The 26936-nt window shown below is 40.7% G+C and overlaps 2 protein-coding genes and 2 long non-coding RNA genes across 5 annotated transcripts; all 4 read left to right on the forward strand.

Annotated features, from left to right (window-relative positions):
* The first annotated feature begins 8607 nt into the window (after window positions 1-8607).
* Window positions 8608-9702, forward strand: LOC139434316 (uncharacterized). The gene is made up of 3 exons (XR_011643676.1): window positions 8608-8729; window positions 9006-9198; window positions 9594-9702. It is a non-coding gene; the product is annotated as an uncharacterized lncRNA (long non-coding RNA).
* Window positions 9703-10192: 490 nt separating this feature from the next.
* Window positions 10193-11213, forward strand: LOC139434315 (uncharacterized). The gene is made up of 3 exons (XR_011643675.1): window positions 10193-10333; window positions 10447-10573; window positions 10656-11213. It is a non-coding gene; the product is annotated as an uncharacterized lncRNA (long non-coding RNA).
* A 691-nt stretch (window positions 11214-11904) lies between these two features.
* stard3 (StAR related lipid transfer domain containing 3) lies at window positions 11905-22570 on the forward strand. 2 transcript variants are annotated; one of them, XM_034089100.2, is made up of 15 exons: window positions 11905-12175; window positions 14067-14305; window positions 14386-14463; window positions 14888-14965; window positions 15064-15117; window positions 15566-15683; window positions 15773-15874; window positions 17624-17679; window positions 17755-17847; window positions 18081-18143; window positions 19114-19209; window positions 19638-19717; window positions 19826-19930; window positions 20032-20125; window positions 20933-22570. In XM_034089100.2, exons 2-15 carry the CDS (start codon window positions 14093-14095, stop codon window positions 21053-21055), a joined length of 1353 nt encoding a protein of 450 aa, XP_033944991.1. In that variant the 5' UTR covers window positions 11905-12175; window positions 14067-14092; the 3' UTR covers window positions 21056-22570. The 2 variants fall into 2 exon arrangements, with proteins under 2 accessions (XP_033944991.1, XP_033944995.1); XM_034089104.2 differs by lacking the exon at window positions 14386-14463.
* A 632-nt stretch (window positions 22571-23202) lies between these two features.
* mreg (melanoregulin) lies at window positions 23203-26402 on the forward strand. Its single transcript, XM_034089700.2, has 6 exons — window positions 23203-23353; window positions 23496-23688; window positions 23800-23962; window positions 24178-24268; window positions 24353-24516; window positions 25553-26402. The coding sequence occupies exons 2-6, from the start codon at window positions 23594-23596 to the stop codon at window positions 25754-25756; spliced, it is 717 nt and encodes a 238-aa protein (XP_033945591.1). The 5' UTR covers window positions 23203-23353; window positions 23496-23593; the 3' UTR covers window positions 25757-26402.
* The last annotated feature ends 534 nt before the right edge of the window (window positions 26403-26936 follow it).

Below are 26936 nucleotides of genomic sequence, written 5' to 3' on the forward strand. Positions count from 1 at the left end.
CTATATTTTGTGCCTGCAACACGTCTTTTTATCCGGTCGGGTCTTGGAAGACCAGAAGCTGTGTGGTTCATAACACTTTTTCTTACTCAATATCTTACCCTAAGCCTAACCCTAACCATTTTATTTTAAATTGTATAATGTCTGAGTTTTTTTGCCGTCCGCGAGGAAAAGAATCGGGGCTCAGAGCCTCAGAATACTGAAATCTGTATTTGTTATTATTTGGTGCAGGTACGAAACATACTACCAATAGAAATACATTGCTTCTAAAATCGTTCTGTCAGAATACTGAAATCTGTATTTTTTTTAAATCTCTTTTTCCTTCAAATTTGTTCTTATTTACATTGCTTTTAAAATCGTTCTGTGTGACACGAAAAAAAAAAATGCGAAAATCGTGTTGGTGAACATGAATCAATAGATTAATTTCGTGACTATAACACGAAATGCCGTGAGACTGTGTTGGATTATTTGTTGATCTTGCTTTAAATTATATTTTGGCTTTACAAATGTTGCAATCCGCTTTATCATTGCCTAGGTTTTTCTTGAAGTGCATCCAAATGCTGCTGTGTTTTCGCGTTTGTCTCGTTTTTTCACCCGATAAACACGTCGTACCAACACACTCCATAATCGTCCAGGAGCAACGTTTGGTCAGTGTCCGTGGCGTGCAGTTGTGACGCTCCTAGGCTCCTTCAGCTTCATAAAGGGACGCAAATAGCTTTCAACTGATTGCAATGTATTCCCAACTGCGGCGGGATTTGACGCTCATGGAAGCACGGCATTCGTTTGTGTCGGCTGTCCATAAAGGCAATGTGAGCGTCCATTCTCATTGGATAAAGGAGAATTGTACACCCGGATGTAAGTATTCCCCTTATTGTCGATTGATTTTACAGTGATATCTGCACTACTCATCGACTAAAAAACACCAGATTATCCTTGTTAATTACACTACATTGATTGGTTTAAATTGTGTGCAATGCTTTTGTATTTTTCCCCTTCGATTCGGAGAAACAAATATTTTTTCGGAGTAAAGGATGGCAGAAGACACTACACTACCCAGAATCCCCAGCTATCGTTTGGACTACACCATGTGCTCTGTTTGACAAACCCCGTGATAGTCCTCAAGCTCTGTGATTGGAGAGTGTGCTCCGAGGGTTACACCGAGCCTCGAACAGCACTTGAAATGGGATGGAATCACGGCAGACTGCCCAAAACTGGATTTGAACGGGTCCACCGCGTTTACATTAATTGATAAGCCTGAAACATGCACTTATCAAGGTTCAGAGGCAAATTTTGCAAATATGGCAGTAGCCATCGATCAGCTTAAGATAAGATATACTTTATTGATCCCAAGTTGGAAACATTTGCGTTACATCAGCATGTGTAACAGTTGTAAATATGCAGTGGTGTTTATTTGTAAATCATTTAGTATAATTACACAAATTCTGTGTTTTATATTTAACAATTCTGTGTTCTTTATTTATTGATTGTTCAATACCTGACAAGGCCGGAGATGAAATATCTACATAGATCTTATAAGAGTATAATACATTATGTATAATATCAGTTAAAATAAGTGCTTCAACATAGTTAACATTGCTGGAGGTATGCACAAATATTGATAGATGTCTTGTAATGCACTATTGAGGAACCTGCAACCCAAGTTTTTCATTCAATGCATAACTACACCATAGTTGTGTAGGCCTATATGATATGTCAATAAACCTTGGAAAATCTTGAAATCTTGAAAGGGATGTGCAAAATAGTCATTATATACAGTCTTTAATTAACTATTAGTAGAGAATAACGAGTAATGAATATACTTTATAGGGATCCTATTAATATCTAATAATAAAAATAATGAAATTCAATAACATGCTTTAACCACTAGGTGTCCCTTTATATCAGCTGTGCACCTTTATGGTGTAAATATAGCATATCTTCCAATTGGATCAAATATAAAAGTCAGCCGAATTAGTGCTGATACTGCAAGGAGACGTATTGTGTGAAAATAAATGTAAGATGTTGTTTAATGGCTGATATATTTATGATCCACGTCACGTTTTCAGTTCCTCATGTTTGTCTAGAAGTCTTCTCATCAGGGCTGTATAAATACAGAACTACGGCAGATATGTAATATTTAATGCAGCCGAACCGTGTATTACAATGCCGTTATGTGATGACTTTCAAAGAGAAAGGCAAGCACACTCGGAATAAAGTATTTTTTTTATTTTTTTTAAATGTTTTCGGTCTGTTTCCGGTATTTGTTAATGACGATGTGCTGTGAGATGTGAGACTGGAATTGCACAGGGGAAAATAACGTATCTTTAGATGCGGATTTAATATGTTTGCGCTGTGGACCAACACTATACATTTACGGGGAAGGGGGTAGCAATAAAGATAACACCATTAAACAGTTACACAACATAACAGAAATAATATCGGTAGCAGCGTCCCGAGCAACCACCTTGGTAACAATGAAAACGTTCTATGGACGCAATTTCCTGAAGTAATCTTCGTAATAACTAGCAAACTAAAGATCATGTACATCCACTGCACACATAATCTGAAATAACAACTCATATTTCAAGCATCAAAACGCATTTTAATGGCCAAACTAACTTTAAAATAGGCATTTTCCACCTAAAATAAAACGAAGTTCGGCCATGTTTTTTTTTCTGCAGGGAGAAATTTGAAGATCACGTGACATAGACGCCAGCCATTGGAATGAATGGTGAAAAAAAACGGGGTTTGTCAAACAGAGCAAATGGTGTAGTCCAAACGATAGCTGGGGATTCTGGGTAGTGTAGTGTCTTCTGCCATCCTTTACTCCGAAAAAATATTTGTTTCTCGGAATCGAAGGGGAAAAATACAAAAGCATTTCACACAATTTAAACCAATCAATGTTGTGTAATTAACAAGGATAATCTGGTGTTATTTAGTCGATGAGTAGTGCAGATATCACTGTAAAATCAATCGACAGTAAGGCGAATACTTACTTCCGGGTGTACAATTCTCCGTTATCCAATGAGAATGGACGCTCACATTGCCTTTAAGGGCAGCCGACACAAACGAATGCCGTGCTTCCATGAGCGTCAAATCCCGCTGCAGATGGGAATACATTGCAATCAGTTGAAAGCTATTTCCGTCCCTTTATGACGCTGAAGGAGCCTAGGAGCGTCACAACTGCACGCCACGGACACTGACCAAACGTCGCTCCTGGACGATTATGGAGTGAGAGTGTGTTGGTTGTACCTGTACCACTGAAGAACGGCTCTCACCAAGTACGACTCGGTTCCCTTCGTTCGTACCAAAGACCCGTTCAAAAGAATCGGATCGTTCGTGAACGTAACATCACTAGTATACAGAGAATGTAAATCATTGGTACACTGAGCACCCTCTAGTGGTCATATTGAGTAAGTACATAATAATAGCATCAAGCTAACCGGGGTGTCCAAACTACGGACCGGCGGCCAAATGTGGACATTTTGACCCTCAGCAAATTAAAAAAAGTACAATGTAATACGGCCCACAAATGAAACGTGTGCTTGTCTTATATTGTACTTCTTAAATATATATATGTAGAAATATATTACAGAGTAATATTCATGTATTAAAGGCAGTGTTGTGCTAGTTACTGAAAACCAGTAACTAGTTACCATTACTAGTTACTTCATTTCAAAAGTAACTCAGTTACTTTACTGATTACTTACACCAAAAAGTAATGCGTTACTGTGAAAAGTAACGTTTTAGTTACTTAAAAATGAGCTCCCATTATATTAATGCCCTTATAGCCTTCATTTCAGTACTGTTATTGCATTGGAGAATAATACAATCTGTTGATCAACTTGACATGCATTATATGCAATCTGGATAGCATCGATATTAGCTGGCTTTACATTTTTGTATATTCTTTCTCCAGGTAGTTGGAAAAAGTTTTCCGTTTCATATGCCGTGTGCCGCCCGGACATGCTATCATGCTAACTAGCTCCCTGAAAGCGGGTGACTCCACTGTAGCAATAGCCTGCATGTGTTCTACAACATACCGTGCAATGGCTTTATCGACTTTTCCCTGTCTAGCAGTCCCTTGGTTAAAATCCAGCCGCTGTTACTTAGGTGCAGGTGGAGGTGGAGTGGCGTCGGCTGAGTCTCTGTGGTCTTAGCTACTAGCTTCGTCCCAGCATGTTGTTTTTGCAGATGTTTTAAGAGATTTGAATGACTGGTTTGGGCAGTAGATAGGCTCTTTGACCCGCCAGGACACAACTTACATTTAACTAAAACTTTCTTTTCTTTGTGCTCGACAAAAGTGAAATAGTGAGAATATCTCCAGATGGAGAAACTAGACTTGAGCTCCGCCGCCGCCATGATAGTCTTGTTAGTAAACAACACAAACACGCCCACAGCCCGTCTCCGCATGTGACACAGGAAGTATTTAAGTACATTTACTCAAGTACTGTACTTAAGTATAGTTCTCATCTCTGTTCACCTGGCTGTTGACTATATAAAAAAACTAACGCAGTAACGGAGTAACGCACCATGTAGTAACGGTAACTGAGTTACTGCCAAAAAATAACGGCGTTACAGTAACGCGTTAGTCCCAACACTGATTAAAGGTGGGGTAGGTAAGTTTGAGAAACCGGCTCGAGATCGCTAGAATTTGAAAATACACAACCGGAGAAAATCTGCCACTTCCTTATAGAGCCCCTCCTCCAACACACACGAACGCGCACATGACCAATGAGGGCACGAGATAAATGTGTGCCCCGATGGAAGGCTGACAGGCAGGTAGGCCATCGGCTAAACGGATTGGTTGTACTTTTTACAGTATTACGGCTTCTACAGATGAACATTTTTTATGGATTTTTTGTCAAAGCACTTAAGATATTCATTGCTATCGGGATGTTAAGAGAATTCCATGGAATATAACAAAAAGTGTATCTCGAGCCGGTTTCTGAAACGTACCTACCCCACCTTTAATAAGCCCACTTTTCAAATAAATTCAGTCAATTAAAGTTGGAAAAACATTTTCTAATAAATCTTAGTTGATAAGAAAAAAGGCCCAATAACTTATTTACCTAACAAGCTTGAAATATACCCTTCATATTTCCCCTTATTATAAGCAAACTGAGGCTTCTGTTGTAAGGCATGAGCTGCCAACACAATAAATGAAACCCTGGAGAGCTGGGATGGAGGCTGTTTGTTTCTTAAGGCATTTTCAATTATCAAGCATAATTTACCTACATTTGATTAATTTTGCTAACTTATAACTGAAATTATGAGGCAATATACCTCACCTCTAGAGAGTGGCCCAGCCCTTCGTATATTTTTCTGCATGTGGCCCTTAAAAGTTTGGACACCCCTGAGCTAGATAAATAAATGTTCGTACTTCCGGTTAACCATTCAAAATAAAAGTCCAGTCGGCGTTATGTAGTTATACACTCTGTCCACCAGAGAGCAGTGTGTACTATGGATTCTAAAAAAATGTACCGTCAAAAAAAGCAAACACAACAGTTTAAAGACTAAACAATCGTACCTAACGCAATTTAAATAAAAAATAGATATATTCGTATGACCATAGGTAAACTAAGATTTCCGAAGCAGGCAGTACAAGGATAAGTAAGTAAAAATAATAGTGAGAAAAGAAGATAACTCACACATAATATCAAGAGTACACATTTAATAACAATAAATGCATTGTATAACAAACGTTATTGCTGCAGTACTACACTTCGTAATATCCTCCTGGGACCCAGCCCATTGAAAATGTCCACTGTAGTGGACATTTTGTTAACATGCATCTCCTTTTGCTCTTTTGAGCTACTCTATCGATCCCTGTACTGTACAGAGGACATCCTGGTCTTTCCAGTGATATGTCATTGGTTAAAATTGCATGCTGGGAAGTTCCTCTTTCTTTTCATCCAAAATGGCTGGCATACGAAAAACAAAATTGTATAGAAAAAGTAGGAGAGTCAAATATTGTTGAATAATTGTAATTTTTACCATGAAAATCATATATGTTCACATGTGAGGAACTATATAATTAGTTGCTGAAAGCAATTCAATAATTCAAGTTTTCAAATAACAGCCCTTTTATAAATGTCCATTCTAGTGGACATCAGGACCATCTTCATGGACTTTATGACTCAATATTGTTGCAGGAGACGGAACTGAAGCAGACATTTTCTGTACCAGATAGTTCAGGAAGATTAAGATTTTGAGCTCTCAGATGATGAGAGAGATGAGAATGTCACACCTGGGATAGAAGAGGGTCAAGAAGAAGGGGGGGAGATGCAGGAGGCTCCATGAGCGCACAGATAGATACATAGAGACAGATAGGGACGAGCTGGAAAGACATGGCCCTCTGTGGGCCAAGAGTAGCACGTATGTCTTATTGTTGGTTTTATTTTAAGTGAGCCATGACAAATGAGAATTGCCTCAGGAATGCAAGCTTTGTTTCTGTGAGCATGGTCAAATGGAGACCACATCCATAAAACTAGTCAAGATGACCCTACTGCCCGTGCTGACTGGAGTCCAATGAGGTACTTTCCCAGTACATTGACTACAAAGTCTTTGAAGATCTGGAAAGATTCACCAAAAAACAAGCTAGTTTTGTATTGACCAAATAAACAGCAATGTTCAGATCAATTACTTATTACTTAGTTATGTTTTAAATAAAGGTGAATGTGTTATTGTATTAATATCACTCTATAACCATAATACGTTACATAGTCTATCTGTTCATTTTGGCTGTCTTTTTTATGGTCCCGACATCCTCTACAGACATACTGTAACATTTTAAAATAAAATAAAAAAAGTCTAAATTGCAAGATGTTTTTTTTAACTCTAAATCGGTAGGAGAGCACACAAAAAAAAGGAAATTGGAAGACACTTTTTTTCCTCGGGTCCAGGTCTGTGGTAACACAAAGTGCGTATGTGTTGTTCCGCATGGAGTCCTCTCGGTATGTGACAGGCTATGACATATTGCTTATCTCTTAGGCAATGTCAGTTTTGAACAAGTAAATGGTGACTTTTGTTTTATTGTTGAAATGTGTGTTCCTCCCAAAAATCATTTAAAGCAGACACGGGCCGTTTCTCAATCGCAAGTACACATGCTGCAGAGCAACTATTTCAATTATACTACGTCATAGAGTGGCGCAGAATGCTGGGCATTTAACATGCATGTAGGCCCATTCCCAAACCGCCCTCTACACCCCTCCGTTTGCGCGTTCACGCGGAGGGTCCGCCATATTGAGGGCTGTTCCAAATCAACGAGTGTGGAGGGGGAGTGGGCTATCAAGCCCTCAAACAGCGAGTCTGCAGCGGTGCTGACTTGAGACCGGTCTCTACCTGACCGGAGTCACGCTGTGTGTGTCAGTCAGGAAAGACGCTGTTTACAAGTAGTTCCAGCAAACATCCACTGATAAACGGCGATGTTAAAGGTCCCAGGTCATGGCCATTTCCACTGATCATAATTCCATTGTTGAGGTCTACTAGAATAGATTTATACTGTGCAATTTTCCAAACTCACATTGGTTTCGCATACAGCATCTCTGTAAAGTATGTGTATTCACTCTCTCCACTAAATGGCTCGTTGCAGCTCTTGCCCCCCCTCCCTGTGAGCCCAGTGTGCTCCGATTGGTCGGGACCAGTCGGGACGTTGTGAATCGCGCTGAGCTCCGTGGAGGTGTGATTTCCTTGTTTAGCGATACACAGCGAAACACAGCCAAACTCACCCTGATCACACACAAAGTCACAGCCGAAGTAAAAACAATAAGTGTGGCTTGATATTGAGTAAGAAAAAGGTTGATAAACGCTGTGAGAATGGGTCTGCAGAGAGAATTTCGCCGCGATCCCAACTATCTGTTATCAGCCTGCAGCCAGGGAGGAGAGATCAGCAGAGCTGCATGCACTGAGTGTGTGTATGAGGAAGTCCGTGGATTGGTCAATTTGGACCAATCAGCGGGGGCTTAACGTAACGGCTCCACGGACGTAACGTAACGGCTCCACGGATTGGTCCATTTCGTTCCGGGTACGACATGACATCAGATGTCCCCGGAAGAATCAAATGGATGATGACGTTTCACCAACGAGGCGTTTTGGGGAGGTATTTTCTGTGTTAAAGTTTTACTCGCTACAGGGTGTACTTTGAGGGTTTTGACTCTGCACACCGTTTACATGCATATAAACCTTCATAACACACAAGGGGACGGGTAATAACCGGAAAAGCATGACATGCGACCTTTAACAACCTCATTATAACCTCATATGTTTTTAACTTAGGATCAAACCTGTGTTTAGTCTAGAAAAAGGTAAATGTGTGCATTTTTATTATAAAGTTGTGTATATTTACAGACCATTGCAAAAACTAAGAAGCTTATAAACATCAGGTTTAAAACTAAAAGAGCTTTGAAACACAAGGAAAGATGTTTGGAGTTTTATTTGAGTTATTCATTTAAACTTGTTGTCAAAGAGATGCTGATTTGAAACCGTTGTTATATACAGTTACGGCATTTCCTGTTTCTGCCGGAGAGAGGGGAGGCCATAGACATATAAAGAGTAGACGCCGCATTGGCTGCTGGGGCGCAAGAAATACGGCCGCCATCTTGGACCGGTCATCCTACAGACATTCTACCCATAGACAGCAGAGGTTTCAAGATGCCAGAGCACTGTGCAGCATATTGCTGTGCAAATCGGCGGACGATTGCGAACAGGGGTCGGGGGATTACTTTTCACAAGTAAGATTCAACATTATAATTGGTTGTATTTTGTAAATAGAATATTATTGTACTGTATTGATGTCCGCCAGCGAAATCGTAGCCAGCAAACATTATGTTCATGGCCAACTGAGACTTTATAAATCGCTGCTGTAACAAGTGAATGTCCCCGTTGTGGGATGAATACAGTAAAATCTAATCTAATCTATCTAGGAAGAAGAAGGAAGAAAATAAGCTTGACCTCCTTCTTAAAATGTTTTTGTGTTGACTCTCAAATCTCCCGTTTTTATTTTGAAGGTTTCCCAAAGACAAAGATATGAGAAAGAAGTGGGAAGTTGCTTTGAGGAGGGAAGGGTTCACTGCAAGCGAGTCATCCGTGATTTGCAGTGAGCATTGTAAGCAGGACGAGTTTGACAGGACAGGACAGATTGTCCGACTCAGAGATGGTGTTATTCCCTCCATCTTCAGCTTCCCGGTTCACCTCCAAAGAGTAGGTGTATCATCATACGGTTATTAGCATTCATAAATGTAAATATTCTATTATCAATAACAGGGCAGGGTGGTGTGTGTGTGTGTGTGTGTGTGTGTGTGTGTGTGTGTGTGTGTGTGTGTGTGTGTGTGTGTGTGTGTGTGTGTGTGTGTGTGTGTGTGTGTGTGTGTGTGTGTGTGTGTGTGTGTGTGTGTGTGTGTGTGTGTGTGTGTGTGTGTGTGTGTGTGTGTGTGTGTGTGTGTGTGTGTGTGTGTGTGTGTGTGTGTGTGTGTGTGTGTGTGTGTGTGTGTGTGTGTGTGTGTGTGTGTGTGTGTGTGTGTGTGTGTGTGTGTGTGTGTGTGTGTGTGTGTGTGTGTGTGTGTGTGTGTGTGTGTGATTCTGCTTTTTCATTTTAGCCAGAAAAGGGCAGGACTACGTCTACTTCCAGAAAAGCTGAAGAGAGCCTGTCTGTGGCCCCTCAGGACGACCCAGAAGCTTCAACCTCACACTCACAACCTCAGCCTAATGATGTGAGTATTTCTATTTTCAACATCATTCATAATGGTCCTAGACAAAGTAAAATCTCTCTTGTTTGCTGCCACTCATATTAAACACACTCACAAATAAACACATACACACACAATTGAAGACATGTTGAACATGCATTCCTGGCACACACACACACACACACACACACACACACACACACACACACACACACACACACACACACACACACACACACACACACACACACACACACACACACACACACACACACACACACACACACACACACACACACACACACACACACACACACACACACCATGATGCTGGCAGTGGCTTTGACAGGTGATGACTATAAGAAATAATGTGGGCCATACTCTAGTTGTGTCAAAGTGATGTGTGTGAAGTGAAACATCACTCAAACCATGTTCATCCCTCTTTCTAGGATCATAGCTATGTCTCGCCTGCTTCTCCTACTGGCCAGACTCAATGAAGCTTTAGCAAGAGTGGAGAGTCTCGAGCGAGAGAGGAAGAATGCCATGGCTAGAGAAAAGAGGGCAGAGACCACAGTGAGGACTCTTTTGGGGGATTTGAGGGAAAAGAACCTCATTAATGAAGAACTCAAAGAGGCTTGATTTCTACTCAGGTAAATGAAATTAGCACTTTGAAATTCATGTACATCTTACTCTTACACTCTTTATTAAACTCCTTTGTTATTATATGAAGGGGACTTATTAATTTTTTCTCATACAATTTCAGATCTTCAAATAGACTTCAAGGCAAAGCAGGGCCATGAGTACTCCAAGGACCACAGAGAATGTGCCCTCACACTCCATCTACATGGTCCAAAGGCATACAAATACCTCAGAGAGACTACAACAAAAAGGTAGTCTTAATGTTGTTCAATTTCATTTTTGGAAATTACGGTTGCAAGTACGTTAAATAGCTACTTCTCAATTTTTTTACAGGTGGCTGTGTTCGGTGGATGGCAAGCCTGGCCTGAACAAGATGATGCTGGATATGCTGGAGAGAAGATGCCAGGACGACCAGGCTAAATATGGATGTGTTTCACTCATGTTGGATGACATGGCCATCAGAAAACATGTGCAATATAATCCACATAACCAGTCAATGTCTGCTTTTGTAGACATGGGTGATGGAAACAATGAGACCGATGCTGCTACTGAGGCTCTTGTGTTCATGGTGGTTGGCCTACACGGACATTGGAAGGCTCCCATTGCATATTACCTGACGAAGTCTTTGTCACCTGAAACACAAAGGGTCCTAATCTAAATCTAAAATCTAATCTAATCTATCTAGGAAGAAGAAGGAAGAAAATAAGCTTGACCTCCTTCTTAAAATGTTTTTGTGTTGACTCTCAAATCTCCCGTTTTTATTTTGATGGTTTCCCAAAGACAAAGATATGAGAAAGAGGTTCTCAGTCATGCTTTGGAGGAGCCGCATGCACGGGGCATTCGGGTGTCATGAGCAACTTTGTGTAAATATGGTTTGGGCGGGGTGGTGTCATGTTCTTGTGTTTAACTTGAACATTTACATTTTTTATATAGATGTAGAAGTACATTTTCATTTTTTATGACATAGATATTCATTTTTACTGATATATAACTTCTGTCTATGTATAATGTATTATTGTTTCTTCATTTTTCAACTTATTAAAATAGCTGAGTATAGGCCTACACAATATGCTTCTCTATCATATATAGACCATTAGTGTTTTTTTATGTGTGTGTGTGTGTATATATTATATATCGTGTGTCTTTTGCAAAATACCTATCATACATAACATAGGCTATCAAATACCAGAATATTCTATTGCTGTTAAGCCTACTATGAATATTAAAATACGCCGAATCATGTGTCCGGTATCATGCCTACATATATGACGTTTGCAGAAAACCCCCCCCCGTGAAAATCAGTTTTGTATTCAGCGAGTTATGATTGATAAAATGCGCTGACACTTCATTGCGCCTGCCAGACAGATTACACTGAGTGGAGCGGGTGACCGGTCCAAGATGGCGGCCCCACGGCTCGTCAGCGCCAATAGGCAGCAGCGGTCGATGCGGCGTCTACTCTTTATATGTCTATGGGGGAGGCCGTCCCAAAACTTGCTGCTGTATTTACACCCTCCATCTGACAGGAGGAGCCTCGTTGAGCTGCGAGTGTGGCTACAGACGGAATTCACTCCATCACGGAGGGGTAGGGTCGAGGGAGTGGTTTGGGATTGGGCCTTAAACAGTCCTTCGGCGCCACTCGATGACGTAGTATATTTGAAATAGTTGCTCTGCAGCAGTTTTACTTGCGATTGAGAAACGGCCAGAGTTAGTTTCGTCCTGTGATTATCAGCGCTTTGGAGCGTCTATGTTCGGAGCAGCGAGGCAGTGATTCCTCTTGCGGCAAGATTAGTCTTTGATACATCAGCCCGGAAGAACTGGGAACGTTAGGCGATGGTGATGGTGCTGTAAATCAAGTAAGTTTAATACGTTACATTTTTTGTTTTATGAAATAAGTAAATGCTCAATAATATCCACGTTATTTCCTTGATTCATAGCGTTGCTTCCTGTAGCTGTTAACTAAAGACATGACGTGTGTGTGACATGATTCTTCATGGGGTAACAGTTAGCAAATAAGAGTAACTTGCTTAGAAGGTAAGTTAGCCGGTGTTAGCTAACCGTGATAGCTTAGCTCAGCTGTAAGTTAGCTAGCTAAACTTCAATCGATGTATATCCTTTTGTTTCAAATGGTTAACCATAAGTGTGTATCTGAGAACCTGGTTATTATCTTTCTATGTCTTGTGTTATTGTTGACATGGGTAGGTTAGCTTGTGAGCTCACCTGACAGATACTGAAGCACCTTGAGACAGTTGTTTGTTTTTTAGCTGAAAGTGAAAACAACATTTTATTAGTGTTTTAAAGATTTGAAAACGTCATGACCACTGCTGATGATTAACGTAGCAGTGTATTTCTATTGTAGGTGAATATATATAAACCGGGGATGTCACATGATGCTTGTAAACATCAAGTGTATTGTCTAGAAAAAGCCAAAGAGACAATTGAAACTTGCTCGGGTTTGACTGATCGTTATTCACCGTGTTCAAACAGACTCCTTCCCTTTTACAACCATTGTGCCACAAATCAAGCAGTCATTGCTAGCAACAGCCTCAAATACATGCTCCAATAGCCTCCTATAACATACTAACAGTTTGCCTTTTAAAATGCGCATTATTTGCTTTACTGAAGGTTTTATCCTGTATCATGGACCACCTTTCAAACATCTTGCGGCACATAAAGTTATTAAACAGATGATAAAATATATTCTGTGTAATCCAGGTTGTCGTCCCTGTGTCATGTAGTTTTTTTTGTGTGCAACATAAAGAAATTAATTCAAAAAAAACTATGGGCCTACATGTAGAGAGGTGATAAACTCACATCGACACCTTTTAACAGTTTGTCTCAATCTCATCTAGCTAGACAATAAATCATTAAACATGGAAAAGGTTTTCATCATCAACATATTTGAATGAGCATCCAAAAATATCATGGATCATGTTTGTTTTTGTATCCTATTCCTGATCAAATGGCCTGAGGTGAGGAAAGTCATGAGACTGCATCCATGGCAGCGAAAACATTGAAGGAAGTAGACATTCATACTCTGCTGCTTCCTGTAATAATGGTCATGAGATCTCTTGCACAAACAAACAAATCTCATCTTTAAAATCAACATTTACCTTCACTGGTGAGAGAAAACAAATCCCATCAGTCCTTTTTATGGGACTTTTACCTTTCTAGTATTGAACAAACAGTGAAAAATACATAAAATATGAAGAAAAACGATTATGCAATCTAATTTATAACACCCGCCATCACGGGCCACGGACTCACTTTTAAAATAAATGAAAAAAAATATTATTATTTTTTTAAAGTATCTAAACCGGATCTGATTTCGGTACGGTATAATACCGTAATAATAATACCGGATACCGGTATGCATCCCTACACTAGTATACACATTTCTATACAAATTAAAACATGTTGCAAAAACAATTCCCTTTTACATCATAGTTTATTCACCAAACATTTTCAATAAGATGTTGCCCTGATGAAAACAAGATAAATGCACACCTGTGGACCTCATCTTAATCTCAAGTTTATAAATCTTATTAGAACTCCTTTACAAAAACATTTCCTATTATTTGGACGCTGCTGTAGCACACATTGGAAACGAAGCAGTTTCTATACTTTAATACTCAGCTTTGAAAAGGGGTTTTTACCCCCTCATTGGGTGAACATTCAGATTTCTATTGCCCTTTTTTATTCACATTCTCCTCATTTTTTGGTTGGCCCTTATCTCCCTTGTTGCAGGGGGAGTATCCTGTGTCAGCGCAGGAATGCCGAGTGGAGACTATGGGGAGCTGGGGGGCAGCCTCCCTGCCATCGCCTCCCTGAATACATCCTACTCTACGTCGCTGTCCTTCCCGTCCCCCTACCTGTTGGTAACACCCGCAGAGCGCAAGGCCATCTCTGATGTCCGCCGCACCTTCTGTCTCTTCGTGACATTCGATCTGCTCTTCATCTCCCTTCTGTGGATTATAGAGCTGAATGTGAGTGTCAATGTTTTCTCCAAAGACGGAAGCTTTAGAGCCTTTGCTAAAACTCTAATTTGGATTCTGTTTTTTTGCAGATATCCAGTTCAATCTGGGAGAGGTTAAAAAGTGAGGTCGTCCTTTATAACTACAGGGATTCCTTCTTTGATATCTTTGTACGTGGGTCAATCCAAGTCTGTGTACTTTCAACTTGATCTTGATCTAGAGCAGTGTTTCTCAAACTTTTTCATACCAAGGACCACTTAACCAATAAAAAACACTCGCGGAACTCCTAACTCCACAAATATCAAAAATCACATCGTTTTTCTAGAACAAATTATAAATCGCCTGAAAATGGTACAAACAAGTGGCAACATGTGTGATGAAGGTGTTGCGCTGGGCTATATCATACAATCGAAAGTTAAACTTAACCTCGCTCCATTGCGGAGATATTCCCACGAGTGCATTTTTACCAATATACTCACAGACCACTAGGGAGCGCTCACGGACCACACTTTGAGAAGCACTGATCTAGAGTAAAACCAAAGCTTCTTCGTCTTTAACACATTTTCTATTTTTGTTCCTTCCTCCTTGTCTCAGCTCCTCGCTGTGTTTCGTTTCCTGTGTCTACTAGTGGGCTACGCTGCTTTTCGGTTGAGGCATTGGTGGGTTATAGCGGTAAGCGAGCCACAGTGAAGCACACACTGTATTATCTCTGTCATCAGCAGATCTGGATATTGATTATAACACGAAACGTATTCCTCCTTCCTCCACAGGTTACCACCTTAGTGACCAGCGTCTTCCTACTTGTTAAGGTCATCGTGTCCAGTGTGAGTGTCCCCTCCTTCTTCACACTTGTGTATCTGGTGTCATGCCAGCAATCAGTTGAAACCACAGAAACCGTTTCACTTCTGCTTCTACGGCACTACTCTGCCTGCTGACCAGAAAATGAGCTGATGGGAGTTTTTATGATCACGTTGTTTAATGCATTACAGAGAATCTTTTTCACCTTCTTCCTAGCAACTTACACAGCACACCTTTTACCTTCTAGGTGGAATTAGTTTTCATGGTCTATCCCAACTCAAATATTCATTCATTTTCTGAATTTTAACCCTTTAATTGTCAGTTTGGTTACAAAATGCCACTAAAATAAACACTTAAATAGATTACTAAAGACTGATGGTATAGTAAGAGTACCCTTAGCAAAACATATGCCATATGTATTTACTGTTAATACCCTGCAGCTTGAGGACGGTATTGGTTTCTATCTCTACACAGCTCCTCTCCGTAAATGCCTTTGGCTACGTGATACCCATCACTTCCTTCGTGGTGGCCTGGCTGGAGACCTGGTTCCTCGACTTCAAGGTGCTCACTCAGGAGGCTGAGGATGAGAGAGGTGAGGGAAGGATTCCTGACAGGTTTGAACATGACTCCACAAAAATGTTTTTCTCCTTTTTTAACTTTTCTTTCCTCCTTTGACACCAGCCTACCTGGCAGCGGTGCACGCAGCGTGTGAGCGAGCGCCCATGATCTACCCCCGCGCTGTTTCAGACGGGCAGTTCTACTCCCCTCCTGAATCTATCGCAGGTGATGTCTGCGCTGCTATGTAGACCGGTTATTGGTTTCCACTAGTCTTTTAAAGTTCTAGAAACGTCGCTGTATCAGAAACAATGCGCAACTTTTAAAAAAAGTAATATGGTCTGTGTTTACAATTAGCAAGCATCGCTAACACTCAGAGCTAACGCTATACTGGAGAGAGTATGTGTATAAAAGCAGGATATAAAAAGGTACTCGGGGCTGAAATACAGCATAGATGTATAATAAGAACTGGATACAGCGTGGGAGGCGGGGTCTCGTTCTTTCCTATGAGAGCTGCTCATTGGCGCATGAAGGCAAAATGGCCCAACTTTTGAGAAAGCGAAACGTCACAGAATACCCATCATGCCTGGCTCGAGCATGCACAGTTGAGTTGCCCCTTAAGCCCCGCCCCCCTAGCTCCCACTCTCGGCTCATTAGAATGAATGGAGAGAGAAAATACATCTAGATTGGCTTTTAGTGCATTTTACAACTTTAAGGACTTAATGATTATAATAAAGGCTATAAAATAGTTCATAATGGGTAGTTTATTTAGTTTAAAAAAAATTATCCGCTGATTTACAGACGTTTCTTTTCCCATTTTAGTCAATGGGAAAAAATTGTTTTGGGCCGGGTGACGTCACAGACTGATACGGAAGTTGCAGTACCGCCGTTTGGACACAACGAATGTCGGGCACAGAGTCCGGTGCACTTCCTGGGGGCTTGAGATAGAGGGGTTTGAAGCATGGCTACAATGGGTGGTCTGTTTGGTATTTTCAGCAAAACACTTCAGAGACATGTTTTGTGTAGGTATGGCCCTATAATATATTGTTCAAATATAGCATAATAGGTGAGCTTTAAAGTTTGTGAGTTTGAGGAGAAAAGATCAAGGCCATAAAAATGTATTTAGAAATATCTATAATCGTAATGGTCAACAGTCATCTTCCTGCGTGTTTCTCCCAGAGTTGCCTCCTCAGTGGTTCATGCACCACCTGCCTGGAGAACGTGCCCTAACGTGTGTGCATCAGGGATTGAAATCAAATGATGCCGGTTAAAGAGCTGCAAGCTAGAACGCTAAGCAAGCCTTCAGCTATGCCCGGAAAATGTAAATTCCAGGACTCTTGTCTTACCAAGGACGTACAAAGACTGCTTTGTTAAAGATCTGCGGGACATCCATGCAGTATGGCCTGATGCAGACCCTGCAGCACATCAATAATAGTTCACGCCATGACCTTGATCTGTGTCTTAAACTATGCTGTGAGATAAGATAAGATGTACTTTATTGAACCCAATTTGGGATTTGTTTGCGTTGCAGCAGCATAAAAGACAAGGCATTGCACATAAGTAGAACGTTTAGTAGAATTAAACAATTCTAAAATGTAAACATCTCAAAATTGAAATGAAACGGCATTCAAAAAAGTTGAAAATATACATGTTGAAATACTAATTTACAGTAAACAAAATATAAAGCAGGATATTATTAACATTAAGTGTGTAAGGAATGGAATATTAAATTAAATGTAAAATGTACATTGTGAGTTTAAGTCCAGTTATCCAAGAGAAGCTATGGAGCACAGAGTTCTCTTGGTACATGCATTTGATGACATTTGACCTAATGTAATCACTTAAAAAGTGATTGAATATATTTGTAAGAAGGTGTGGGAGCCCTTTTAAATACATACAGGTACACTCTTTGTTTGTCTGCTCTGTTTGTTTTCCAATGTGGTTATCCATTTATAATCTGCCTCTTGCTTTGAACAGGCTCTGAGGAGGATCTGGACGAGGAGGCTCTCGGCCGCAGAGCTGTCACTGCACAGGTACCTGAGTCAGTCTGAGGGTCTGTGTACTCCTCCTGTGATCAGGACTCATGGGCTCCTTTCCTTTTCTTCCAGGAGAAGGAGTATGTGGGACAGGGTCGTGAGGCCATGTCCGTGTTGGAACAGATCCTAGCCCAGGAAGAGAACTGGAAGTTTGAAAAAAACAATGTGAGTATACGATTTGGCTTTTACATGTTGTAATGTATCCAATAGGGAAGTGTCTGCTCTTCCGCTTTGGTTTTGGTATCATTCCAAACGGCAGTGCTAAAAATGAATCGCAGGCATGATCTGAATTGTATTCTACCAACCGAAAAGTACAAAGTATTTTACTTTCGTTTGGATCGATACCATACTGCTTCCCCTTTCATGTCAGTGTGTCTAACAGTACTTTGTTCTGTCAGGACATGGGAGACTCTGTCTACACTCTGGAGATTCCCTTCCATGGAAAGACTTTCATTCTGAAGGTAAAGCAGCGCCGTGTCCGTTCATTATAAAACGCATTGAGGCATCCCCCAGCAGTTATCCAAAGTCAATTAAATGTAGACTATAATAATGTGATTGCTCGCCCATGTCATGCAGTCATTTAGGTCTTGGTTGTTTAACATGAATATTTTCAAATGTGTCAAATATTACTAATGGACATGAGATAATGGAACATTTTTCATATCTTGATTATCCTGACTAACATAAACGCTATTTACAACAATATCCCAAGAATCATCAACATCTAACATGCTTAAGAGTCTTTAAATGGCAAGAAACAAATATGAATTTTGCATCCAAATGGAACATAGGCTTTTGCAAGTGCTATGTTTACACAACACTAATTATAATCATTTCTAAGCCATTTTGAGCCTCATTGGAATTAATGTGTAGATTCTGTACTACAGTGTGAAGCCATGCTCTATATCAGAATTCACTATTTATTTTCTGCTCTGCCATTACTAAAGTACGCACACATTGCAGCTGATGCAACCCCTAGGACATGGTGGTGGAATAACTTGTTACTGATGTGGTTTAACATTAGATCAGAAATGAAAGAGACTTCCTGCTGCTGTTCCACTGGCTTCAGATCAACTGGAGTCACATAGCAACCCTTCAGCTGGATGACCTGTGTGTGTCGAGTCCTGTCCTGCAGTGTGTTGGTTCTAAAGAAAATCTTTAGAGATAGGCACCAAGAAGAAGCTTTCTCTTCACGATTCAAAAAGCATTGTTTTTTTATATCGCATAATGATAGAAAATGATCTTTGGTTAGTGGTTCACAAACAAGAAAATAAGATGTATCTATTAAATAAAAGCATGTGAGTTCAGGTCCTCTTTGGTTAATGTAGCCAGCTCTCGGTCTAGTCCTCTGTGAGGGAACGTGACACGGTTTACAAAAAAACTGGTTTGGAAAACTTCATTTTGAAATGTTTGTATCTTTGTTGTGTTCAGGGCCTCATGCAGTGCACTGCGGAGCTTGTGTATCAGGAGGTGATCCTGCAACCAGAGAAGATGGTCCAGTGGAACAAAACGGTTTCTTCCTGCCAGGTGACACCTTGTATCCATCCATCTGAATAATTATTGTTATACGATTAGAACTGCAACCATTAGTTGATGAAATGATCACAAACTATTTGAAAATGAATGTTTTTTGCGGTCCCTCAAGTATGAAAAATGTATGGGTTTTCTCCGCTTTATCATTTCAAATTAAGTATTGCGGGCTTTGGACTGACAAAACAACACATTTAAACACGTTTATAGACCAAACAATACATCTAGAAAATAATTGTCGGATTGATCGACAATTAAAAAAAGTGTTGGTTGCGGCTCCTATTTATGATTAAAGTTGTAGTCATATTGTTTATAAGATATTCTAGTGTTTCTTCTCCCTGTGTGGGACAATAAAGTCAATCTGGATCCGAACAGTTGTCATTGTGTGTTTCCAAACTGTAACAGTGGTCTCTGCCTCTCCTCAGATCCTTCAGAGGGTGGACGACAACACTCTGGTATCATACGATGTCTCCTCAGGAGCAGCAGGGGGGGTGGTGTCTGCGAGGTACAACAGCAGGCCTCTCTCCTCTCATCTCTTCTTCTTCTTCTTCTTTTCAAACTGCAGGTCTGACATAAAGTAAATTGATTGACCGATGGATTTTTCTTGTTTCAGGGACTTTGTTAACGTGCGGCGGGTGGAGCGCAAACGAGACTGCTACCTGTCTGCTGGCATGGCAACCGACCACCACGCCAAACCTCCAGTCGGTCGCTACGTCAGGTCAGACCGTGAACATCTTATCGATTTGACAAAAGTGTGGTTGTTTTTCTTTTTCTTCTCTAACTTTCCGATCTACTCTTTCTTTGGATTGTCGGGATCAGGGGGGAGAACGGCCCTGGAGGATTTGTGGTCCTCAAATCCAGCAGCAACCCGTCCGTCTGCACCTTCATCTGGGTCCTCAACACTGACCTGAAGGTGAGAATAACAGTCTGCACTCAACTGAAAAACATTTGAAATACAGAACACACTGAGACAAAGGGCTGGAGCCATGTCTTGTTGTTGTTGTTTGTATTAAGGTTTTCTTGTAAAGCTTCACATTTCGTCTATCACAGTTTATGATGTCCTCATCCTAAAATAAAAAAGCATGAGCCAACAGTTTATTTTATTTTTGGAAGTTTAAAACCCACAAATATGTCATGAAGCTGGATATTTATTTCCATAATGTTTTACCTTTGGACTTTACAACACTGGAGTTATAGGTAATGTTTTGATCAAGTGGAAAACAGCCACCACTGGAATCTAATTCTACCAAAAGTATGACACTAATACTATTAATGTAGCCTAATCTATCTGTAACCGTGGAGAAATCCTGGCTTTACAAAGAATAAATAGACAAGCAAAATAAGAATTAAGAGAAATTGTGGAGCGTTTAGTTAGAATTCCAACGTTAAGAATAACGCTTAGAGATTTCTGTATAGCCCTACTGAGGCAAACTAACGGTTCCCTGATGGGACTGTGACTAAACAAATAGATATTTGACCTAACGAAGGCCTGAGATTAGAAAACAATATAAGTCCTTTATCTATGAGCAATCCATTAATATAGTGGAGATATTTCAATATCAAGCTGCCATCCATATAGCCATGAAATGGTGATGATTCAAGATGCATTTGAAAATAAACAAAATGCATACGTTTAAATCATATGTGTATATATAACAGTTCAAAAGTGTTCAATGTGATTGAAGAACAACATTTAAAATCCCTTTTTGTGTCTTGTCAGGGCCGACTGCCCCGCTACCTCATCCACCAGAGTCTGGCCGCCACCATGTTTGAATTCATGTCCTATTTACGCCAACGCATCACTGAGCTGCGGCCTTCCTTCCGCTCCGTCCACCTCACCTAAAACAGGAGGGACATCCCCGCAGGTGTCTGTGTTTGCGTTTGGAGGACTCCAGAAGTACCCTGAGCTGGAGGCTGTGCTACCCTGACTGAAAATACTGGACTTCTGAGCGTAGGAGATGAGACATGTGACCACACATTCACCACATTTCAGTCTCAATAGAAGAGGAGTTATGCAGATTTCAAATATCAAACTTTAAGGGTGGTCACATATATGTTAATGTGGACCTGTGTATGTTTGGCTGTGTCTCCCTTTGTGTGCATTGAAAGCTGTGTCTCCTCACAATGACATTGCAGGATGGACATTACCGAAACATTGATGAAGGTGTCTCACTTGTGAAAACAGAAGTGGTGCAATAGCGTGAAGCAGCTGTCTCTCTGAGCCTTCTCTTACTGCACACACTGCTAGCCATGGTTTTTCTTTTCTTTGTTAAGATCATTTTGTGTGCATGTCTTCACTGCAGCATCTTGTATGTTTCTCTGCACCTGCCCTAATACTAACCCCCTACAGTATATTCTTCTCAACGTCACTGGGCTAGATGTGAACACAAGTCACCCTTCAGTCCTGTCCCCACTAGAGGGAGACACCACTGATCTGCATTCTGAGTTTGTGAAATGATATCCAATGCTACATGTAAGCATCCTCAACTGGGAGTCAGATCAGGCTGTTCTGTGTTGCAAATGGATTACGAGCTCATTAAGACAAAAGGTCAGCTTACATTAGGCTGCAGTGTGCTTACTAGAGCTGTCTTTGGTGCCAATGACCTCCTGTGGCCTTGTGTTAAAAAGCTGTATATCTCTGCTACTAATATGATTATCATTATGTTTCTGTCCTCCCTCAGACTTAATAATGTTTTACTTTCATTTCTTACCTCATCAAGCATAACATTCTTCTTTTAATCAATTAGAGAATGTTGCCCCTGGCTTGTTAAGCTTTGTTTCAAATTATGTACCTCGGAAAATCGTGATTTCTTAATGCATATGTAACTAGAAGCTCAGTCAGCGAGCGCAGACCTCTGCTGCGGCTGATTCTATTAGTTAAAAATGATGTCTGTATCAGATCCATGACTCCATGATGTAAGTGGTTCTCCTTTGGCCTGAACCAAGAGTCGTGGAAATCTGGCTTGTAGTTTTTTTATAACAAGGAAACCAAACCGAAAAATGAACCGCCTCAGAGGAAGTTCTAGAACTAAAACAGGACTGGTTCATTGGTTCAAATAGCTGTAGAGACCAAAGAGCGTCACTTTTAAATCGATTAAACAATTTGGTGCCTTTTATCAAAGAAACATGTCAGCCCTTTCTTTTGCTTTGCATTTATTTTATACAGTTGAATCAGTGTATGCTTATAGAGCCTGCTTAGAGGACTTGTTTCTCTTTGATATATTTTTTTGTATAATACATTGAATGTGGTTTATCAATGATTCATCAGGCATGTTAATTTAAAGCCATCGCAGCACTACTGACCAACCGTTACTCAGTCTTAACCAGTGTCTTATGTTTAATAAAATCTATGAACTCATGACGGCTTCCAAATCTCATTTCGACAAAAGAAGTGGATAATATAAACCTCTTTGTTTATCTTTCTGAGTACATTGAATATATGTACATACATCTTTTTTGCAATTATACCGATTTTTATTAATGTATTTTCTATTTTATTTCCCCTCACACATGAAGACAGCATTAGAGGTGATTGAGACTCGACTTATCACACTAGATTCTACACACACTTTATCCCACTTTGGATACTTGGGGGCCATTACTCTGTCATGAACAATTGTACCCTGTGACTTGAGCATATGTCACATGGATGATAGTTAGAGAGAAGGCCACAATGTTCACAATTCCTTCCCAGACCTTTGCTCTTTCATTAAAACTAAATTCTCCTTTCAAGTGAACAACAATCTTTCAAACTAATCCATCAAATCAAAGAACATGATCATAAAATCAATACAGCCATGGTTAAGTCACGGAAACGGAGTGTGTGTAAGTAACTACTGTTGAAGACGATATGCGTTGTCCCTGGGGCAAAACACAATGCTAAGGACAAGAGATGGAGCCGCTCACATGATTAAGTTGTGACTGTTCTGAGGCTGTGGGTGTGTGAATATGTGTGTGTTTTTTCATCGATGAGAGAGCGAGCGTCTCACTGCTCTCATTGTCCTTCATGTCAGGCTGATGAGAAGCACCAGTCGACGGGCTGCCTTCCTCCTGGGCGGGCTCTGGTTTATAATCTGCAGGACGGACCTCTGCTGAACAAGGAGCCGCGGCTGGGCCCTGAAAATGGGAAGCTGAAAATAAGGTAGAGTTGACTTTTTCGCTTTGTTACTATTTCTGACCTGTTGATCCTTCTGATACAAATGCTAAACCAAATGATTAAGATTTATTCAAGTGAACTTGTGACAGCTAACTTTTCTTACTTTAACAAATCTGTTTTGAAACAGGCTGTGAATAAGGTATAAAGAAACCCTTAAGAGCACCTACAGACCCAAAAGAAGTTGTTCTGCCATTGTGCGTCTGGAATTTCAACCATTGACTCTAGATGGGTTCTGCCTTCATGAAGTACTGCTGCTGCTGCTGCTGCTGCAGCACCGCTGACGAAGACGATGAGGATGACGAAAAGCAGCCTTTAGTACCGTAAGAAGATATTTAAAAGGCCAGAAACAGTTGTCAGAACATACAACTTCATTTTTACTATCCACAAAGTTTCATGTGTGGTAAACTTCTGTTTGTTTGCTGACCACACAGGCAGGATCCCTTGGAGTATTTTAACCGTGAAGTCCAGAAGCGTCGTGATGAGGAGACCAACCTGTGGAGTGAACCGGGAGACCCCAGCCACTCAGAGAGACAAGACGACCGGGTGCTGTTCGGCCTGCTGCAGGCCAGGACCAAGACCCCCATGGGATCCACGGTATGGAGTATTCTCTTCACACTCAATTCAGATTTGAGGCTTAATTCAAATCATGTTTACCATTTGAGTGTTCAGTTATTCAAATCAGCTTTGGGGCAGCATGACAATGATGTTTTTTTATATAAGACAGTAGACCAGAAGAGCCTTTTCTATTAGAGAAAGGACACCTGGCACAAAGAACTACTTTTGTAAAGCTGTGTCCTTGTCTTGTTTAGGGCTATCGGCGACTGAGCGTTGACATTGAGGCCATGAGAGATACTCGTCGGGAAGTCAGAGACAAATGGAGGCAAATCCTGGAGAACTTAGGTAACGCCAGGCAGAGGAGATGTGGGAGAGACTGTCACTTCTACAGGACAAAGTAACCATACAGGGTCTGCCTTCTTTTTCTAGGTTTCATGGCAGAGGCAGACTCACTACTCAATGTGTCAGCTGGAGCCTCACATGACCGTATGCGTAACGCCCCTGCAGCACGTGATCTGCTTCATACACTCCACACTGAGACTTCCCTCTTCAGCAGCAGAGAGACACCCCCAGAAAGATATCTACTAATCCTGGTGAGAGCTGCGGCTGGTCAGTGATAATAAACATCAGAACAGAAGTGAGAGCACCCTTGCTGTGACTTGGAGTTAAGGGTTATAAAAACACCCTTGGGTCCTGTGGGACATATCACTCATCATAACTATAACCTGACGCAAAATGGCGGCCGGTTTACTCTTTCCCTGCCACGACAATATGTAATGTCCCTATCCTCTTGATGCAGTCTAACTGCCACTCATTATCCATAAAGTCATTTGAACGCCTTTTACTGTATTTCTGAGATCAGGCGCATGAACGCGGTATGAACCTTTGGGTGATCCTCTTTGGAAGGAGTAAGGCTGTTAAAGGAAACAGTCATTTAAACTTGATGTACTGTGACTATAAAAAACTGACGGATAAATCGACATTCCCAACAATATCAAAAGAGTGGGAAGGTCAGAGCGGCGGCCATTTTTATATTTACCCCTGCCATTGCAAAGAAGTTAGTAGGTCTATCTGCGGACACACTGTAACTTCGATAAGGGTTAGGAAAACATCTGGTTGTGGTGTCTATAGTAGCAATGTTGGTATTCTACAGGACTCCAAAAAACTGTGACTAAGGTATGGCTTACTTTTGTGTCACCATAACAACTAACAACAATAGCCAATTGATTTTGAACTAGTCAAATGACCACAGCAAACAGTTCAATGTGTTCAACTGTAATTCTATTTATTGGACCGTAACTGAAAGTACTCCATTGTACTAGTTTAGAATTGAAGGTTAGGGTTTATTTTAGTATGAAGACAGTGCTTATTAGATACTAATTCTCCCCCAAGGGATTAATAATAGCATGTTGAATCTTATTGAAACATGTCACATTAATTCACTCCATTTCCCACATTCACAATATCTCTTTCTTGCACAAATATACTATTCATTTTCTGATGATCTTTCTACAGTTAAAGTCCATCATTGGTCAAAAGAAGCTTCAGATCACATCAGTTACCATATTACATACACTCACATTCATTTAGGTTCACTGCCTCAACCACGTTTTCTTTACCTCTTTATAGGATCGTCTCCTCTATCTAGATGTAGCAGACGATTTCCTGGCTAAGGCAAAGCGCTTCTATCCTCCAATGGACAATTCTGAAGAGGATGAGCCGGGCCTTGCTATAAACCTGCCGCTGCTGCTGGCCAGGATGGAGGCCAATAAAGGCAATGCAGAAAGTGAGGACGAGAGCGGGGGAGATGGAAACTTGAGTGACCGATCTTGAGACCTACTGGCTGCAGTAATAATAGACACAAGGCAGGGGGCAGTAGCCATCAACCTCGAAGACCAGGATGACAGAAATGCATAGATCCAACCATCAAGTGTCTTTTGCTGCTTCTTGGCAGTTTTAGGCTGAACAATTTCTAGTTTCTCACCAATTATACAGCTCGAGTCTTAGTGGGTTTTTCTCTTGTCGAAATCTTATGAGGCTTTGCTGATATTCTGGTAAATGTTACTGTTAGCTTGCTCATTGTTTAGCTGCTGTGAACCTTCAGGGTAGAGATGTTCCTTTTAGAAGAGCCTCTTTATTTGTGTCCTATGATTATCAGCCCACATTTTATTCCATCACATGATCGGTTAAGACACTGAATAAGTAGCCAACTGAACTGCTGTCAGATTTTCTTAAAAGTTTCATAAGAATGTATGTTTGTGTAACTTTAAACATTTTAAAGTCTAACATTTTGGAAAGATAGCAGATGGAAGTACATTATGTTGAACATTTTGCATTGGTTGTGTATGTGTCTGTGACTTTTGGGTAATGCAAAAGGGTGTTTTTTCACCTTCAGCAATTTACTGAAAATGTGAAAGCCATTTGGAAGTTTGTGCATGTGATCACGTCCAGTTTCTGATTAAATAAAGTTCCAGCCTGAAGCCTGTACAGTGTCACATGTATGTTGGTATGTTACTTCCCAGGGTGTGTCCTATGTCCATTAATATGAGTTTCCTTTTGATCCAAAATGGCAAGAGGATGTAAAAATGTAATACATACAAATTGGCAATGTGTATGGAGATCAAGTGAGCATTGGTTTCACTGAAACTCTGGCACGAGAGAAACATTCCTTTGCAGTGGAAACAATGGTCCTCTTTGGTCTGATCCTATGCCCTCATTTAGATTGTTTGTTTACCAATTTCTGGCTTACACTCTGATCCACAGACATACCTCAAATCCAAGTCTGGTGCTCCCTGACTTTCTAAATATCCCACTTTGACCAAACATGTTTCCAAGATGGACGAAGAATATGGTGTTTGGGTCGTCAGCTGCTTGTTGTTGTTGCTGGGTTTTTTTTGTAAGAGAGACACTGCTGAGGGCACATGTTTGAACACCAGCCTGCTGGCGCGTTGTCTCCGACACAACACACACACACACTGATACTGAAATAGCTGATAACTCTGAGTGGAGTTGG

The sequence above is a fragment of the Pseudochaenichthys georgianus genome, chromosome 8, assembly GCF_902827115.2.
Source record: "Pseudochaenichthys georgianus chromosome 8, fPseGeo1.2, whole genome shotgun sequence".
NCBI classification, from domain to species: Eukaryota; Metazoa; Chordata; class Actinopteri; order Perciformes; family Channichthyidae; genus Pseudochaenichthys; species Pseudochaenichthys georgianus.

Coding starts and splice junctions, on each gene's coding strand:
- stard3 (XM_034089100.2), top strand. CDS start 14,093: ATGCCGAGTGGAGACTATGGGGAGCTGGGGGGCAGCCTCCCTGCCATC. Junction 14,464..14,887: donor ATTCCTTCTTTGATATCTTT/GTACGTGGGTCA, acceptor TCCTTGTCTCAG/CTCCTCGCTGTGTTTCGTTT. Junction 19,210..19,637: donor AAACGGTTTCTTCCTGCCAG/GTGACACCTTGT, acceptor GCCTCTCCTCAG/ATCCTTCAGAGGGTGGACGA.
- mreg (XM_034089700.2), top strand. CDS start 23,594: ATGGGTTCTGCCTTCATGAAGTACTGCTGCTGCTGCTGCTGCTGCAGC. Junction 24,269..24,352: donor GCAAATCCTGGAGAACTTAG/GTAACGCCAGGC, acceptor TTCTTTTTCTAG/GTTTCATGGCAGAGGCAGAC. Junction 24,517..25,552: donor AAAGATATCTACTAATCCTG/GTGAGAGCTGCG, acceptor ACCTCTTTATAG/GATCGTCTCCTCTATCTAGA.